The following is a 20,269-nucleotide window of genomic DNA, read 5'->3' as shown; positions in this document are numbered from 1 at the left end:
TTTTTGGCGGATGATAAAATATGCAAACAGCAATATCGCAAACATATGGCTATTCGAATTCCTATTCTGTTCGATCTATAAGCGTCACTTTGCGGACAGTTTTTGTATTCGTTGATCTCGAGCAAGTAATGTTTAATAACCAGGTTACTGGACGCTATTAATCAGTAGAAGAGTATTAGTAACTGAATATTTCCGTGTTTATCTCTCTCTTCTTTCTACCACCTGCACTGCCTGAAGCAGACTTTTCTTTCTTTTCTAGACTACACAAGAAGCCTAAAGGACACGGACATGGTGAGTAGCACTAACAGCACTTCGTACCTAATGTTGCATCAGCCTTAGATTCAATGCTGAATGAGTATTCAATGTAAATTTTTCTTGAATATTTGTCGTTATTCTTGGGTAGTTTATGCTATTCCTTGTCAGAAAGCTGTACTCTTAGGTATGGCGAAGGTGGTAAGAAAGGCTTTTCGACTAATTTTAAATATGTTGTTTTTCAATAATTCATCTCAGTATGGGTTACTGAGCAATTTTTGTGTTCTTAAGTAATCGTCATACGTTGCAACGTCCTCCTTTCAGTCTCCCTGCATAGCTATCAGCTTACAGATGCACATAGATGGCGGTTATACATGCATAGACGTACCGCTTCTTCGAGGAAGGCTCCCCTCGATCTTCAGCCTTGTGTGCCACGGCAGAATCCGCTTTCCGAAAGGTTGAGATCAACACCATAACAAAAAGGCACAGCGTCGCCGCAAGCGCGAAGCAATAAGTGCGATAGCAAATCAAAATGCTATAAGTAAGGCTAGCAGCTCGCTTCATTAGGAAACGTGGCAGCTGCTGCGACCAAAGTGACGTTCGAGCTGTCTGTGGCGTCAACACAAACACTGCGATGAGAGCACAAGAGGTACAAAGCTATGAGACATCTGCAGGTCACCCTAGATGTACGCGTGCGACCATCGGCCACCACGCCCTGTAGGTCAAAGTATGCATTCCCTCCCGGAGGCGGGCAATCCCCCCCCTCCTTCTTTTATATCGATGTTCCTTTCGCGCGACGAATGACGGGAGGGGCCTTTCCTATCTGCTTTGGCAGCGATCGGCGGCAGCCCTCGCATTCTTTGCCTAACTCGCACATAGAGCTTGTGACGCACGATACGATTTTATCAATGTGGTCTTTATACGTAAAATCACGGCGACGACTGCGGGCGAAGGCGAAAACCCACCGAAAGTGTCCATATAATTGCTATCGCAATAAAAAGTAAACTAAAGAAGTGATCTCACTAGACCTGAAGAATTCTACCGTCTGTTCGACGGATGGGATCTCGATAGCCTGAAGAATATCGGTGCTAGACACGGTGTTACCGCGTTTCTTATCTGCCGACTTGTCACAGTTGTGCATCCCCATCATTTGTGCATAATGAAATGAGCGAGTTTGTAAACGCATCCCAAACTACGGTGTAATCACTCCCCATAAACTGATGCTCCAGAGTTCTTTTGCACTGCTGTGCGTGCCTATTGATTTTCTGCAGGAAGAAGCATCCATGTCGAAAGACGAATGGCGAGGCTATTCAACGCTCTTCGCTCAGAGGACGTCCTCTCTTTTGAGCGAAGCCAGGCAGATGCTTCCGCGAACCAAGGATGTCCAAGAGCGCCGGTGGCTTCAGGCGTTTGTGCACAGACTGGCGCAACTGGCCATGGACCTTGAGCGAAACACGTTTTCGCCAAGGTAAGCCACTTCACTTTACAGTTGATGCGATTAGCAAGGTCGTAGTGCTGTAAACCAGTATAAATAACCCAGGGTGTGAAAAAACCCCACGTTGCTGCTATTATGGGACAAAATGTGGCAGAAATTTCGGTCGCACTTCATACTCCAGAAAGGAACTGCATCAATTCCTGTGCACTGTAAATTAGCGTTCTCATAAGTCGATTTTCTTTAAAAATGGGATAGTCATATAAAATGAATTCTTGTGAATACTGAATATTGAAAATGATATAACACCATCAGCGGCGACATTGCATCAAATTTTGCCAGAAGCTTGACTGTACCCAACCTGAAAGCTCTCAGAAAATTCACGTAGCTTTTGGTGACGACGCCATACGAGCACCTCCCAGACAAAGAAGTGATACGACCGCTTCAGTGATGGACGCACGCTATGCGTTTAGGCAGACCCACAACATGCCGAAATGAGAACGTCATTGAATTAATGCGGGCTTTGGTGAAGGAGGGCCGATGCGTCACAATCCGAGAACTTACTAACAAGAAAAAGGCACGCATTGTATCGATTTCTTTAATTTTGACGGATGATTTAGGCACAAAAAGAGTGTCCGCAAAATTTTAACCCAGTCTGCTACGAATCGAGCAGATGATAATCAGCCTCAAAACAGTTTTAAATGCGAAGCATTTCTCAGCGAACTTTCGCGCCTTTGAGCGTATCTATCTATCTATCTATCTATCTATCTATCTATCTATCTATCTATCTATCTATCTATCTATCTATCTATCTATCTATCTATCTATCTATCTATCTATCTATCTATCTATCTATCTATCTATCTATCTATCTATCTATCTATCTATCTATCTATCTATCTATCTAGCCGCCTTTACGCTCTCCTGGCCGTTTCGTTAATAGGATTTACACCAAAATTGGTATGTCGAAAATGACTTTATGGCGAACATAAATGACAGGTCAGAACATGAAAATCATGATATCCATGTCATGAACGACATGATTTACATGCCACTGTTTTGGTGCTCTTGCGGCCGTTTCGTTAGTTTGCTATATACCAAAATTGGTATGGCGTGACAAGAGTGTATTACGAACATATGTGATAGGTCCTAACGTGCAAGTCATGACACGCATGTCATGCACAGCATAACTTACGTGCCACGCTCATGGTGCGCTAGCGGCCGTTTCGCTAGCCTGATATACACTAAAATTGGCATCGCGCGACGTGACTGTGTGACGAACAGAAATAACAGGTGTAACATGAAAATCATGACACGCATGTCATGCACAGCATGACTTACGTGCCACGCTCACGGTGCGCCAGCGGCCGTTTCGCTAGCTTGATATACACCAAAATTGATATCTCGTGACGTGACTTTGTCACAAATCTAAATAACAGGAGTTAACATGAAAATCATGACGCGCATGTCATGCACAGTATGACTTACGTGCCCCGCTCATGGTGCATTGGCGGCCGTTTCGCTAGCTTGATATAGACCAAAATTGGTATTGCGCGACGTCTGTGTGGCGAATATAAATAACAGGTGTTAACACGAAAATCATGACAAGCATGTCATGTAGGTGTGATTTAGACGCCACGCTCATGGTGCCCTCGCGGCCATTTGTGTTAACTGGATATATACCTAAATTGGTATGGCATGACAGGAGTGCCGAACATAAATAGCAGGTCACGCATCGTATTTATGAAGCAGAATATATGTTTCATTAGCATGGCATATACCAGATTGTACACGCATGCATGTATGATAATCTCGCGATATATAGCGAACTAGATGTCACGACATGAATGACTTCATTAGCCTCAATGACAAACAAGGTGATGTATGCAGCTCTTTGCTGGCTGCTTCGCATTACATCAATTCCCACACTGCGTGGGATCTGCCGACTTTTTATGACTCGTCAGGCACCCTACTCCTTCTCCATAGCTTCGTGCGACTTCTGGATATTTCTCAAGCTGAAAATGGCCCTAAAATTAAATCGATTTGAATCAAAAGATGACGTCATGCGGAATGCGATGGCCCGGTTGATCACCATTCCTGAAGATTCCTTCTGGAAACGTTCCGAACAACGACGGGGGCGCCGGGAAAAGTGTGTGCATTATCGAGAGGAATACCTTGAAAGCAATTAGGGTTGTGTGCCTCCTAATCAATAAATGTATGTCTACTAACCAAACGTTCGGTTTTGTTTGATTACACCTCGTATTTATTTAGCCCGTCGGCGATGGCATGTCCCGATCCTCCTGAATAATAAAGTGGGCTCTCTTTGGAATTGCACGCTTTTACTCGCAAGTGTTCTAACATTTCCAACCCGTCTCGCCAGCCTTTTCTATATTGCCGATATGCAACCGCTGTCGATGTGGTTTCGATGCTGTATTTCAGGATGCCCCCAGTGTTCTCTTCTGTGCACGAGTCTTCGCATCAGCAAGAGCAAACAGTTCCCACGACGGGTCAGATCAGCCCACCTCCGTCCCCTGTACTTGCACACGGAACGAAAACGACGACGCCAGGTACGTAATGGTGGCTCTTCATTTATGAAGTTCAGCAGTTCGAATGCCGCCTATTCTTTTTCATTTTGGTTTTTTTTATGTTTTTCTTTGTTGAATAATGACCAGGACTTCATTCAGCTCAATGAAAGGATGGGCACGTTACAATTTCTAAACCTGTTTTGTAGAGCTGACCTGGAGAGTGCACCTTCATTAAGATGCCGGAAGGCACCCGTGCACATAAATCGCTCCGAACATTCGCCCTTAAGAACGACCTTCTTTTTTTTCAGCGTAAGTAATCGTTGAATGGCGTCGAAGAAATAATAAGTTAGCGCAGCTTCCACACTGTCGTGCAAGGCGGGGTCGCAGCAAAGTTGGTGGACTAGAAAGAGAAGAGGAAGGAGGCGAAAAAGATAACGAAGAGAGCGCGTATCGGTTCATGATGATTATAGTGTTTCTACGCCACAGGGCAAGCTATACTTGCTCTACTGTACTATACATGGCTAAGCTTCCTCTCTTTCTTTCTAACTTATTTTTTGTATGTTGCTCTATATCCCTTTCTTTCGTTTTTTCCCTCTTCGTTCAATTTCTCTTGTTTCTCTATATCTATCTGTATACAGTCAATCTCTCGCCTTGTATTTTTGTCTTAGTTTATCTCTTGCTTTCTTACTCTTTCTCTCTATTCTTTTTCTATTTCTCCTTTTTAATATCTATCTATCTATCTATCTATCTATCTATCTATCTATCTATCTATCTATCTATCTATCTATCTATCTATCTATCTATCTATCTATCTATCTATCTATCTATCTATCTATCTATATTGCTCTATCTCCCCCCCCCCTCTCTCTCTCTCTCTCTCTGTACTCGTTCTCTCATCTTCCTTTCCCTCCTCCTAATCGTCACGTCTCTCTTCCTCACCCTCAGTTTCCCTTCCCACCACCTTGCTGTACTGTACTATTCAAGGCAATTTTCTAGTCCACCAGCGTGCCTGGATAGCCGAGTGGTTAGCACGCTCGCATTCGGATCGTGGGTACGCGAATTCGAATCTCACCGCAGCGCAAAAAACATATATCCGCCGAGAAATTCTCTCTTCCTCTTTCCTTCTATCTCTCTCTCGCACTTTCTTTCTCCCTCTGTGTACTCACTCTCTCGCCCATCAAGTTATTGCATCCCTCACCGGACAATTCTGCGCACGTCTTCTGGAAGCGAAGCAAAAGAGGAAGAAGAGGAAGGTGACGATGAAGAGGAGGAAGGTGGCTCGTTCCGGTTCATGAAGATGATAATTTTCTTTCTTCGACACACGGCCAACCTCCACCTTAGCAGCTCCACTTGTCATTACATATTCAGCTGTGTTTTTGAACGTACAGTTGAATGTATTTTACGCGATAGATATCACTCTGCTTGGGTTACCAACCCGACAACTACACACGCACGCTCGCAATGTCGTCGGTTCGGAGTGTAACCGCATGAACGTGTTCGGCTAGAAATGTATCAATGTGCGTATGCGCATGCGTCCCGGAGAGTGCTGTCCCCTTCTTTAGCCTGGTCGTGCCTGAGCAATTTACAGGGGGTGCGAATAGTTGAGAACTTCGAATATCGAGCAGAGTAGCCGGTACGAGTCTTTGAAATTGCTGTCTTTGAAGCACTTAAGCCGATTTTAAGCCGTCCTAAAAGGCATTGCTTCCTCCCCTTATTCTTCACAAATCTCTCAAGCAGCGTCTGTGGCTTTGACACCTCGGCTGCACGAAAAAAGCAGGTACCTCAATGCTCGTTGTTGTCGAGCTCACGCTGCATTATAATCATCTGAAAAGAACAAGAACAGCATTAAAAAAAACACATTATTTTGTAGCGCCCAAAATTCTGTATCCAATAACATATATTGCATTTCCAACGCACTTTTTTTGCCCGCAAAATGTTCACTTGAAAAAACGCCGTCTTTCGGGCTAACCCACTAAGATCAGAGATACATGATTATGAATTGTACGCAGTGGAACGTCACGTGTTCATTGACTGGCTTCCTGCGTCTTAGATATCATCCATAGTTCGCTGCTGGGATATATGTCTTGTCAGTAGGGGTGTTCGAATATCAAATTTTTCGAATACGAATATCCACCTTCGAATATCGAATCGAATGTCGAATATCAAAGGAAAAATGCCTCCACAGTAACAATATTTTATTTAACATGTAGCTATTTGAAAAAAATTCACCGCCATATCCACGAAGTGAATGATGTTACAGGAGCTTGCTCGAAGATGATCGGGTAACCCGCGAATGCTCCGTGCACATTCCTCTACCATCATACGAGGGCGGTCCGATAAGTACTTAGCCTTCAAAAGAAAAACGAAAATTTTGGAATGGTGTCGATTTATTTCTCAACATAGTCCCCTTTCAACTCTATACACTTGATCCAGCGATCCTCCAACTTCTTGATCCCGTCAGAAAAATACGTTTTCTCCTGAGCTGCAAAGTAGGCTTCTGTGGCGGCGATAACTTCTTCATTCGACTCAAATTTTTGTCCGGCGAGTGATTTTTTCAAGTTGGGAAACAAGAAGAAATCACTCGGGGCCAAATATGGAAAATACGCTGGATGGGGCACCATTTCGTAGCCTAGTTCGACCAACTTAGCCATGGCGACGGCGCAGGTGTGAGCTGGCGCATTGTCATGGTGGAAGAGCACCTTTTTCTTCACCAAATGTCGCCGTTTTTTTCGTAATTCGGCGTCGAATTGGCCCAGTAATTCAGCGTCGCATTGACTGTCGCATTGCCTTTCCGGCCAATGCGACAGTCTTCGCCTTCTTCGGAGCAGCTTTTCCGTGTGCAGTCCACTGTTTCGACTGTTCTTTGGTCTCTGGTGTGTACCAGTGGATCCATGTGTCGTCGACGCTCACAAAACAACCCAAGAACTCCTTCGGATTATGCTTAAACAGCTTCAAACACTGCTCTGAAGTGGTCTCACTGGACACGCTTGTTGTCCGGAGTGAGCAAATGCGGCACCCATCGCGCCGACAGCTTTCTCATGCCCAAACTTTCATGCAGGATATGACCCATGCGGTCTTTTGAGATGCGTACTGTCTCAGCTATCTCGCGCACCTTCAGTCGGCGGTCTGCCAATAAGAGGTCGTGGATTTTTGCCACGTTATCGGCCGTGGTAGCCGTTTGCGCGGCCCCTGGGCGAGGCTCATCAAAAACCGACGTGCGACCATGTTTAAACTCATCGAACCAATTTTTTACGGTTGCCATCGAAGGAGAAGGCTCGCCGTAGACGGCATCCAGTTGCTCTTTGATTTCGCTGCACGATTTTCCTTCCAAAAACAAAAATTAAATCACCGACAGATATTACTCTTTTTCCATTTTTAACGGACACACGAACAACACCTGCTTCCTCAAGCGGCCAAAACAAAACCGCGAGCCCGATTCGACTGAAACTTCGCATGTGTCCCTCTAAGAGAGCGTACTTAACGTCAGTATATGTCTCATGCGATAGAGTCGCGCCCTCGCGGTGAGGCTAAGTACTTATCGGACCGCCCTCGTATATAGACGTGACAACGTTGTTATACGTACATTACATCCACAATGTTTTTTTTTGTTTTTTTACGGTTGGATGCACTATATACATTTTGATGAAGTATATATACATTTGGATGAACTATAACATTATATATACACAAGAGATGTTGTTTTACCAAGTTCAAGAATGGCGTCCCTCGATGAGTTCGGGGACTGGTTTCCCTTTAAAGATGATTGCTTTATGATGGTTGAACTATATGCATTACATATACACAAGAGATGTTCTTTTACAAAGTACAAGAAGGGCGTCCCTTGATGATCTTGGGGACTCGTTTCCCTTTAAAGATGATTGCTTTATGATCAGTAAAGTATGTTGCCAAGGGGTCATCGATGATGGGACGCAATGAAAAGTTCGAGAAGGCAACATCGATACAAGTGCCCCTAATGGTGGTGGGACGTTTGCAGTCGTACGATACGCATCGGAGAGCGTAACGTGACATCATGTGTGTTGGCTGGTTATTGGCAAGGCGAGATCTTCCCGAGCTGCTGCTGCGTTGCGAGCCCGTCTGCGCCGAGCATGGTGTGTGCCGCCTTGAGCGGCGGCGCCATCTAGTGAGCATTCTTGAAATCACCGGAGAGAGCGCAGCTGCGCCAAGCGTGGTGTGTGCCGCCGCGCCGACGGTCACAGAGGTGAGGACAAGGCGCGAGCATAAGAAGCTTGGCGAGCAAGCTCCTAAAAAACACATTAACAGCCTGACTGGCAACACAACATACACTGCTATCTCCAGAACACAATGTCCAGGCTAGCACAATGCACATCACAACACAAGCAAATATCACGGTACAATGAAAGTAATGACTAGATGTTATCATGAAGAAATATGAGTTGTTCCACATGATCAGGCAGCAGGCGCTGCCTTCTAACAGAGACACCCCCCCCCTGCCACTGAAAAGGCATGCTCGCTTGGAACAGAAGTGGCTGGTATAGAGAGGTACATGGGGCAAAGCTTTGCCAGACTGGGGTAGCTGAAGGTGACTACAGTCCGCCACCAGTCACATGGGTCACTGTCATTCTTCAGAAGTGGCCCCGCATAGTGAACGAGTGGTAGAGAGGCACGTTACGGCCGCATAATATTGAAAATGTACGGTTACATGATCGCCAACAGCCCTGCACGTCGGAGATGCACCAGCACTAAATCATACGTATTGGGGCGCTCGTCGCAGGCAGATATCGTGCCTCCGTGTACTTACGATGTTTATAGCTCCTCTCGGCAACGTTTTAAGCTATACGAACGCAGCAGAAATGTGGAAGACGAGTTATTTTATGCTTGATAATTGAATCGCATATTCGATTTTTCGAATATTCGAAGTTATTCGAATATTCGAAACTTTTCGAATACACGAATTTCGAATCGAATACGAAATTTGGAATGTAATGTTTGACGAGTATTCGAAACTTTCGAATATTCGCACACCCCTACTTGTCAGTCTTCAATGTGCTGGCTATTCCGCCGTCTCAATTAAAACAGAATTATCATGTTGCCTTCAGAGTCATGCTTGGCTTACCAGGCACAACCTGTTTAATTAGTCGCTGACGTACACCGGTTGCCCCTGGGGATGCAATCTGACCAGAGAGCTTTACACCATATAGAGCGTTTGCACCGAGCACCAGATGGCAAAGCATTTATTAATCGGCTAATTCAGCGGCCGTTCTCTCGCATGGGGTAAATGGCGGCATTGTATATCACGACCGTCGGCAAGTCGGACGGTACTGCATTCACAACTTCGAAAGAGCACAACAAGCACATCCTCCCATTTGACTTTCGGTTCCAGAAATGCCCCAAAAGTTTGAGGAGGTTGGTTCGTTACTATTCCGGTTAGCCCAGTTGCCATTATTTGAAAAAAAATGACGGACTATCTTAAAGTATTCTCGGACGCATCTGTACGCAGCGACGCTTTATTTAGCCCTCGACTGATATCAGAAGATTATTTATAATACCTCATTCATGCTTATCAACAAATGTGCAACTGGAAGTGATTTGCGTTGTTCTGAACTATGCGCATGAACAAATAAGAACGTGGAAATTCGACATTCTTACCGACTCCCGTGCTGCGCTTAGAAACTGCTGAGAAAAGAAATCGACGGTCCGGTTCTATGGAGTGTCACAAAATCGGCAAGCAAAATTATCATCGGGCATCCGTCAATCAATGCCCAGTGGAAACCTTAGCACATAGGTCTTGCTACAAGTGAAAAGATTGATCGCCTCGCTTCAACTTGTGCGCACAACTTTGACTGCCCCGAAATTTCGCGTACGTTTGACAACACGCGATTGCTGATCCGGCGACACCTCCTGAAGTACCACACAGACCAACGTGTTGCGAACGGATCGTTCCCTGCCCGTGCTTGTCGTTGCTAGTCTCCTCGTGCTACAGCCCTCTTCCACAAGCTGACATTTGGCTCTGTGTTGGTGCGCGAACACTTAGACAGTCAATAATGTATGGACAGTCCGTCGCGCACGTCCTGTGGCTCATTTGAGACACTTGAACATCTTATCTTAGGGTGTCCAGCTTTCGTTACGCAGCTGGCACTGCTAATTAAGGAGTACATGCTCTTGGACTGCGCTTGCTGCAACTACCTTAACGCAACAAACGTCGCACTTAACATTAAAGAACAAGTTCTTCTCGTTCACAGCGTATACGCTTTGCTAGCTGTGCGGTTATCCAACCTTTGACTGCTGACTCAGAAGACATCTGGGTCACTTGATATTTTACATTTGTCTCGCTCTCGTGTCCATAGAGTACTGTATTGCATAGAATGGTTTTATGCAAAAGCAGCTGCTGACATTTTTTTAATGCATTCGTGCAACACAATGAATTAATCACACGCAATTCATTTGTGAATGAAAAAAACTGGACGCAAGATATGAACAAAAAATAATACTTTTTTGCTCTTTAATAGCGAGGTTATGAAATGGTGCGAGCTTTTAAATACTTAACTTCGCCGTTAATGTAGCATGATTAGTTATCAGTTACATCCCTCCCAAATGCCCCCATTGGCTTTGAGGGTGACGTAAATAGCTGTTCACACAGTCAGTTAATAAAAATATTAAATGAGCGCGAGTGGCGATAAAGATAGAGCAGAAACAACATGCTTGGTGGCGTTCATTTTCTCAGTCACCTGCTCAATTTTACAGGGCCTGCATTAAATGAGGAGCACGGCATGATCAAGTCCGAAGTTGTCACGGTCCCCAGCATTCTCACCGACGATGACGACAACGACATCTTGGCCTGGCAACTCCACGGCCAGCGGCCTCGGCAAAAGTTTTCAGCGGGGACACTGCGATCAACGCCTGAAGGCGTTCGTGCTACGACAGAGACATACAGCCTAGATTCTGGCAGACACGTCTCACTTCGGCCGACTACACCACTTGCTGCTCGAGATACGCCTACCATTGGGAGCAAGGTGGTACATTAGTTCAGTTTGTGTTTTCACAGTGTGTATTACCGAACTAGCATCGATAGCTCGACACGAATGATTGTCGAATGCCGAACGCTCTATTTTAATTATCTGATGAAGTATCGGATATAATTTCTGTAATATGCATTGCAATGTGGAATATAGCAAAATCTCAATGATATTTTGGCGGAGTAGGGATAATTGTTTGTTAACACGAAAGTGTTCTATTGCAACGTTCACCAGGACTTCACTGTCGTCATTTCCGTCACGGAAGGGACGTCGGTAAAATGTACCACGAGTTGATGAGAAATAAAAACCAGAAGGAAAAGTTTTGTTGATTAGGATGACCTAGGTGTCGAACCCACAACCTCTCGGTCCGCGACGATAGGTACGGATGTTCTATTAACTGCGCTACCGACGCAGATCCACGAGTGTTCACAAACGCGCCTTATATCTCACACCTTCTAACTCTCACACAGTTGGCGAGGTTGGTGTCGCCTTCTGGAGAAGTAAAGCGAACTAGCATCGGCGTTTGTGGTGTCCTGACTTCTTTCTTGTGTCCGTGTTTGCACGCCCTGTCTTTTTAGAAGTAAAGCGAAGTAGTGCATCATGACACTAACGAGCGCCGACAGGGAGCGTTTCGGTAGCTTCAGCGCAACGGAGTCTCTCGGTGCATTAAGTTGTACGAAACTCTACGGTCGGTCACCGTGGTGATTCAGTCGGTCACCGTGGTGATTCAGACAGAACGTGCTTTGCCTTTAGCGTCGTGTTAGCATGTGACGCCTTGTCGCCTGAGTAGTGAAGCTTCAACATGCACCAACGCTGCTTCTCCACCGCCTACTGGCTCGAGGGCGATAGCATCAACTAAACTGCTGTAATAAGCTGCACAGAAAGACGATGGCGTCGAAGGGCGAATGTCGCACAGTGAGTGCTTTGGTGCAGCGAAAGACAAGGCAACGGGAATCGGAACGCCTTCTCGCGTTCAGGGTTCAAGGTACGAACTCTACATCTCGCGTTCCCGAAGCGAGGTGTGGTAGCACAGTCATAGGCTACCATATTGCTGAGAAGCGCGCACCTTGGCGTTTCTCTCACTAAATGACGACGCTTTGAATGAGTGCATATCGAGAACCAGTGTTGATGTGCTTATTCATGCCACCTTTGCAAGGGATTCACCTTATGCTGTGTCCCCGTGTACGTAAACTACTTCACCTACTACAACGATTAAATCACCATCATGGACTTCAGTCGACGGGATGCAGATGTGCCACTAGGCGCCAACATAGGGGCATCCCCGTCAAGCTATTGCTGCGGAACACCAATAGACATTGTGCAAGGTTTGATCTATCACTGTACAGTAAACAATCAACCACTGCTGTGAAGACATGGCACACTTATACCGGTTAATATGACGGAGGGATGAACCATGTTTTTTTAACACGAAAGTGTTTTCTGCCGGTGTCCACCACGGCTCCACTGACACATTTTCGTCACCGATATGACATTGTAAAATACAGAGACTATATATGTCAAAGAAAAAACTAGAAAAAAACAACATGGTTGATCCCTCCGGCATAGGAATCCGAATAACACGAAAGTAAAGCGTGCCCTTACAGAAGTAACTGAATGTTTACTGTACATTGATATAAGAGAATTTGCAAAATGTATATTGATGTCTGGCAGCTATAGCACCGTTTAACGTGGATGTACCCACTTTGATCATTGCTGGTACATCTCCATCCCGACGACTAACGTCCATGCTAAATGATTAAACAAACCCCTTGTGGTAGGTGTAGTAGTTCACGGTGAAAGCGTAATCAGAGAACGAGGTGTGATAGACAGAAGAGCGTCGCATATATTGGACGCAGAACTTGGTCGCCATCCCGCGGCATGTTAAAATGTGATTGAACACCACGGCCAGACTAGAGGGAAACGCAAGGCGCGTCGTGCCGTCCCGCTAGCCCGGCCGCGATTTTTCTCGTGGCGAGCGCGTGAGTGGGGGACGCGTTGTTACACCCTTTACAGCCACGTGAGGTAGGCGCGCGTCGCAGAGCAATTTTTGATTAGCGTGATGCTATGAGCGAGGCCGACGCTCTTACGACGCTTGCGCTAAGGTCGCGACCTCGCGGTGTGTTAAGGCATTGACAAAATTGCACTTCTATTGAAAACGCGCAGAATGGGACGAACGTGCAACGCGTTGCAGGTACTAATCGCGGAGGCCACAGTAATGATGAATTACTTTACGTTGCCGAGAGCAACAGAGAGCAACACCACCACGCCGAGCGGGAGGGTGGTAGATATAGAAGGCGCGTTTGTAAATGCTCTACAGTCTGTGACTGTGGCGCAGTGGATAACGCGCCCGGCATCTGTTGTTGCGGACCGAGCCGTCGTGGGTTCGATGCCCGTTGTCGGAAATTTTCTTCTTTGCCATCTGATCGTGTATATTTTTTCGACATCATTTCCCTGACAGAAATACGCCACTGAAATCTTGGTGGACCCCGGCATAAAGCACTTCGTGTTAAAATTACACCGTTGGCGTTCGTTGGGCATGCTACCGACCTCGGGCATGCTACCGACCTCGCGGCATGGAACGCGAAGAGGAACACTACGCGCGTCGTGTTTTCCATCTAGCTTGGCCGTTAATTCTCACAGGGCGAGCGGGGAACGCGGTCGACAGGCGCACGAGGGGGTAGCAGCGTTGGAGAGGAGAGAAAGGGGGAGGGGACGCGCATGCGCTGGCGCTCATCACGGCGTTGCGCAGGAGAGAATTTCGGCATGTCGAGCCCGCATTTCAGAGGAGTCAACCGAAACAATCGCTGCACTGAACGCGCGCAGCGCTCTAGCCGCTTTATATTCACACTTCAAGGAGATGACACTAGAGGAGGAGAGTAGCGCATGCACCGCGAGAGCAGAAGCGAGAGCGCAGGAGAAGCGCAAGCAGGTGCTGGGAGAGAAGTGGAGAGAGTGACGCGCAGCTGTTGGAGAGGAAAAAAGAGGGGAGTTGCGCATGCGTAGTGTGAATGCGGACGCCAACGCCAACGCCGCGGCACATACCCCCGAGCAAGAGATGCTTCGCATCTAAAAGTTCCGTCACCGGGAGTCAAACTTACGACCCCTCGATCCCCAGCGCGCAGCGCGAAACGACTCCGCCGCAAACGGCACGTTCTTCGTGATACCATAGAGGGACTATGGTCATACTAACGGCGTGCTATTTATATACACCATTGCCGGGGGCGGTATTCAGAGATCGGTGGTACATCAGCGTGTTTTCGTTACCACTAGCGAGATGGCGCGAAGGGCTCGAAGGGCTCGCTTGAAAGGTCGTCGCCTCACGCGTTGAGATGAGCGTGCTCCTCTACAGGGCGTGGTCGCTCGTGCGCGCGTGCTTATTTTGTACGTCTCTCACCGCAAGTTTGCGTTGAAGTTAGACAGCACGGAGGTCACTTCGCTCACTGCAGCGGCCGCTTTTGTGAAAGGAGCACGCTGCTCACAAACGAGTAAGTTATAACTGTGACAGTTCGCGCTCATCCTGTGGATACTTGTGCATTCGTTGCGTGCGTCTGCTTTTGAATTTTGCCAGGGCGCTTTAACTGTCGAGCTGCGACAGTTGTTAGTTCGCGCTCATCCTGTGCATGCTCGTTCCGTGCGTCCTTTCTGCTTGAGCAGCGCGTTGCAAGTTTCGGGCTGCTTGCCGTTCTTCGCGTAACATTACAACTCGTTGCTATAATTCATTCATTCGCCCTCTGGGCGAAACAATGCACACCATACGCTCAGCTATGTTTGTGAAGACACGTTTTACTTTCGTGTTATACCGATTCCTATGACAGAGGGATAAGCCATGTTTTTTTTCCTGTTCGGTCTTGAACACAATGTTCTTGCTCTTGGAGGCAGCCTGGTCTGATACCTTATACGTTAAAAATGCAGGCAAAGCGTCAGACAGGATTCGCCTCGTCAGCAGACAACGTGCAGAAGACATTCGACCAACAGAATGGTACAACATCTTTCCTTCTTCTTTCTCTCTCTCTTTCTCGATTTCGCACGCTCTCTCTTGCGTTATACTTGCGAGGCATTGAGTGTGCACAGCCGCCCAAATCTTCAACTATCGTTCGCGAGCGGCAATAGTTTCTGTAAACCTTCCCCATATGACTGAATTGAGTTCCAGAAAGGGTGAGAGAAAGTGCATGCCTACAAAGCACATGCCCGCAGAACAATTTCTAGCTACCTCGTTCAGTCATACGGCGCTGACACACAAAAAGTTGCCGCTAGGCACGATAGTTAAAGATTTGGTCGGCTGTACGATGCGATCACAGCAGACTTTCTTTTTTCGCATTATCACAAGACGGTCGGTTTGCCTAACAATCACTGATTCACAGACTCTAATGATATTCACGATTATCACGCAAAAAATATCGACCCCGCCAAGCTGCTTTCACAAAAAAAAAATCACTGTACCCAGAGAAAAGCTTCCTTGGAGAATCCACCGGATGCAATGAACTCGAGAGGTGTGGCAGGAGGCTGGCCTTGCGAGAAAATTGGGAACTTCTGTAGCACCACCCAGTTCAGCGTCAGTACGGTTACTTTTGGGTGCTCCCTCGTACGCGACCTTAGCCTCACGACAACATGCATTTATTCGAGGAGGATACCGGCTGACGCACCTTTCCGAATGCTTTCCTATCGTTGGGCATTGGTCCGTCACATTTGCACAAATTGTTCAGACCTTTGCCCTAGGTACTAGAGACGAGAACAAATCATTTGTTTTAGTCGTTTAAAGCTCCGTAGGTTTAAAGCTCCGTTGAGACTATTATAAATAGGTTACCACTAGCCTTGGTTTCTCAGTGGCGTCGGCGTCATTCTTCAGTGCGTAGTGGGGACGGTTAGAGCCCGGCCGCCGAAGCCGCAGCCCTTAAATGGTTATGGCATGCTACCGCTTCCACCACCAGGCTCTAAAATGGTTATGACGTGGAGCCTCGAATGTCCAAGCGGCATGGGAGCTTCCATGTCCCGACCGCCTTCGAGCCACCCACGCAGGAGTGCGCTAGCGGCAAAACAATGTCACGGTGGGGTGTCGCTACGTTACAGTTCTAGATTTCGGAGCAACAGAAATGTGTTCCTCGGTTTTATGGACTTCCCGGCTTAACGAAAAAATTCTACCGTCGTCGTATCGCTTCGTTCAATTGAGTTTTAACAGTATGAGGTAACCTTACAGTGTCCGTGAAGCCTCAGGTACACCTTGGCTACACAGCGACGAAGAAAGGCAGCGGCGTACCGCCGCATATTACTCTAATGGTTCAGCACCAATGTGTCCTGTTAATCCGATGTTTAGAGACCAACCAGTTTCCAGAGGAGCGGACGGAGCGAGTTTTTCTTTTTCTTTTCAACTAAAGTAGTTCCTCACTCAGTGTTTTTGGTCAGTGACCTTTATTTTGAAAGAAAGGCATATACGTTTGAAAAATTTGGCGCACATTTAGCGAGGTCATGATTTAGCATATTATAGCCCCAAGGTACGCACAGGACGCTCAGTTGAGAGAAAGCCCGGTTTTGACGTTCAGTGTATAGTAATTCAACGCCGACGTGTCACCACATCTAACCCGTAAGACTGCTCTGCACAGGGAGTTTCCAAAGACGGTGGTTGAAGACTCCTAGTGGTTGAACACTCCTAGTGACTCAAGGGCCGGCGCTAGTTCAAGTGGTGGAATTTCAGTCCTAATCGTAATTTTCGCAGGTTTCCAATAGCATATTAGATATTTAGCCTCTGAATTAACAACGCTGTACAATATAGAAATGCGGGGGACAAAAAGTCATTATTTCGCGTTGGACGCCTGCTCTTTCTTTGTTTTTGTTTTTACTTTCTCGTAAAAACGTCCACAAAGTTCACCGCTGTAGCAGATGACGCGAAACTAGTTAACGGTTTTCTAATCTGGAGATGCATCTGCTTCTACGCAATATTATAGTATTTTTTTTTTCTTTACCCAGCCGAATCCTGCGTAGCCCGAAATAAAAAAGGGACCTCTTTCTATGCAGTTCACGCATCTGTCGTCGGTGCCGAGACTTCCTCTGCCAGAAGGCCAGATAAGACGTTCACCGTGAGGCCGAGCACGCTGGGATCCAGTGCTGCATTTGCGACGTGGGCCAGCGGCTCTGGAAAATCGGCCGCGGCCGACGAAAGCAGCTCCAGCGCGGATGATTTGGTCAGCCAGCTGGAACGGGGGAAGTTTCCGCCCGACCGGTAGTCCGCCAGCTGGCGGCGCCGGAACTGGCCGAAGGGACAGAAAACAACATAAAAAGTGCTGTTTGTTGGGCTTAGCAGTCGGGTCCTGTACCAGCGCCCGGATTCGTGGTGCGTTCGCGCTGGAATCGATTCGACATCTCACTGACATGGCCCCCCGCTGGTATGAACTGAAAAGCGCGCCAGAAGACTGTGTAATTGGAAATCACAGGTCTCGAACGTCGACAGTGTTTCCCGTCATTCTTCTTCTTCCTTGTCTTCCTGGCACCCTCAATTTCCTTTCGCGTGCCCTTCCCGTCACACATGTAGAGAAAAGCCTTCCGTGCCAGCGCCTCTCTCAGAGGGGCCGGTCATGGCCTGTTCGAAAAATTGATGACCAGAATTCAACGCCAACCTTTCGTGGCCCCGTGTCGGTGCTCATCAGATTGGACAAGACTTTGCAGACAGGTGGGTGTACCGCCAGTCAATCACATACGAGCTGCCAAGGAAAGTTTGCTTCGTGGTTAATGAGACTCACAACCTTTAAGGCAGATGTAAGCGCGAGCTCGTATTGAAACGAATGTACACGTGATTTGGAAACAGTTAGCGAGGCTCTCGTGATCCAAGGTATCTAAACATCAATACAGAGCAAAAGTAAATAGGTGTCGCCATAATAGAGCGATCATATTGCAATGATATTCGCTTGGGAGCTTCGTTAATGGTCTGGCTTAATAGTCTAATAAACATTCACCAGCACCAGGCGACATTAGCCAATAGTGCGAGTTTATAAGGTACTTCTCATGGCGTGCATGTCCTGTCATGTCATTTATTTTATACCTGTTTTCAAACCACAGTTTAACAAACGCCATGAATCTTGTCCTTAATCCATAATGCTTTCTTTAGCGCAAAAAACGACACCACAAGAAAGAAGATAGAACACAGCGCTATTCTCAACTTACCTGTGTTCTGTCTTCTTTCTTGTGGTGTCGTTTTTCGCGCTAAAAAAAGCGCTGTGGATCTCACCAACTGGCCCGCCAGCGCATTCCGTTGAACTATATATATCTTGCCCTTAATGTCATTCGTGCCATGACATGTCATTCATCTTTGTCACATATTCACGTCGAACCGTGCCGTTCTCATATATATCTCCAATTAACTAAAGAGTGAATGAAGTGACCTCGACGGTATTAGAACGTATGTATGTAGAGAGAGAGAGAATTTATTTACAGAAAGGCAGAGAGGTCGGCCTGAGATATAGTTTGCTCTGATTGATTGATTGATTGATTGATTGATTGATTGATTGATTGATTGATTGATTGATTGATTGATTGATTGATTGATTGATTGATTGATTGATTGATTGATTGATTGAAATTACGTTGTTCGATCGAATACGCTACCAATTTTCTGGCATTTTTGTTTTTCAGTGACTACATCGGGCGGTAATGCTTTGGTGACTTCCTCACAGCGCTGCACATTATTGCATGGACGCTTTCTGGAAATCTGTCAGGGTCTCTGCTGCCATGTGGTCAGTGATAACAGCGGGTAGATTCTTGCGGCCACTTGCTTTCATCCGGAGTGCTGGCGTCAGGGTCATCGATTTATCCCACCCTTGTGTGACATTCTGCTTCGCAGAAAATGAAGATTGTGCTTTCATCTTTCCGAGTGACGTGTGCGTGTGTGTTAGTCGCTTCTGTGGTGTTCGTAGCGTTCGTACTGAGTGCGGAGAGAGTACCACTTTTGGTACTTGCCCTTTCAGCCTGCAGTGACCTTCAATCCCTGTTCTTCATTCGTCGTGCTTCGAGAAATTACAACCCAGACTTTAATTCTTCACTCCTTTTCGTCATGAATGGGGTCATGATTGAGACAAAAAACGATCGTTCTACCGACTGAATGTATATAGGTGCCATTATGCAGTGCGGTGCGCCACGGTAATTTGTGGCACATAGTTGACCTTTGACAGCGGTGGACGTGCTGCAAGATGAAGTGAGAGCACCAGAACTGCATCAGCTCGTACTTTATTGTTCCTACATGAGCTATGTATATGATGTGATGCTCACTGGGGTTAAACTTGGGAACGTGGCTGAGGTGCAGTTGCGTTTTGAAGCCACATTTGAAGAGCGTTGTAGCTGAAGCGTGCGGGAGGCCTGTACAGCTCTCGGGACATTTGTCGGTCGATCATTGTCCGAAGACTTGTGGCGTACCTTTCTTCGTGACATGCCGAATTTGTCGAGTCGTACATTTAATGTAGCCACGCGAGCGTTTGTCCGTCAGCTCTGCTTTTGTTCGTTACCATGTTGCGAGTACGATCGCCTTACCAACCTTTGTAAGCGATGTACAATTTCCCGATTGAAAAGCTGCGACTCAGTAGTGCCGTTGAAGGAGTTGCAGTAGCACGAGTTTGGAGCAAAATATTCGTTGTGAATAAAAACCTTACATGGATGACTGGGTACAGTCATGATATAAACAGTGACGTCTGTGTGTTTGTTGTTCGACTGCTGCCGACCGTAAAAGCCTTTCTCAATTCGTTCATATGCTTTCAACGGCAACATTTCTACGTAGTGCTATTTGCATATCTGCACTTATTCTCTGAGTTATGCGCAATAATAAAACCGATAAAGCTCTGTAAATGGGGCATACTCTTTCAGGAGCACATGGTAAGTTACCGTGATTTTTCTGCACTGCACCAAAGGGGAAACAAAGAACGTGTCGGGATAGAAATGGGAACACTCAACCGCTACGTAGAAATGCAACGTATACATGGTCATGTAACTCGGTTTGTGTCGACATTGTATCGTTCAACAGGGTCGCTCGCCACGACCAACACTGTGGATGAAGAAACTGGAAAAAAGATCCCGTAGACAACCTGAAG

At 46.6% G+C, this 20,269-nt stretch overlaps 1 protein-coding gene across 1 annotated transcript in view; it reads left to right on the top strand.

Moving 5' to 3' along the window:
- Positions 1–19,947, top strand: part of LOC119394204 (uncharacterized) — a 93,902-nt gene extending 73,955 nt beyond the window's left edge. Inside the window, exons 2-8 of the mRNA XM_037661479.2 lie at positions 260–291; positions 1,524–1,720; positions 4,124–4,251; positions 10,933–11,201; positions 15,117–15,183; positions 17,214–17,865; positions 18,825–19,947. Of these exons, the coding sequence (XP_037517407.1) occupies positions 260–291; positions 1,524–1,720; positions 4,124–4,251; positions 10,933–11,201; positions 15,117–15,183; positions 17,214–17,422 (902 nt within the window). The 3' untranslated portion in view covers positions 17,423–17,865; positions 18,825–19,947. The remainder of the gene's footprint in view (positions 1–259; positions 292–1,523; positions 1,721–4,123; positions 4,252–10,932; positions 11,202–15,116; positions 15,184–17,213; positions 17,866–18,824) is intronic.
- Positions 19,948–20,269: the final 322 nt, after the last annotated feature.

Source organism: Rhipicephalus sanguineus, chromosome 5 (assembly GCF_013339695.2).
Source record: "Rhipicephalus sanguineus isolate Rsan-2018 chromosome 5, BIME_Rsan_1.4, whole genome shotgun sequence".
NCBI lineage: Eukaryota > Metazoa > Arthropoda > Arachnida > Ixodida > Ixodidae > Rhipicephalus > Rhipicephalus sanguineus.
Note: the sequence above shows the minus strand (reverse complement) of the source record. Positions and strands in the feature narration are given on the sequence as shown.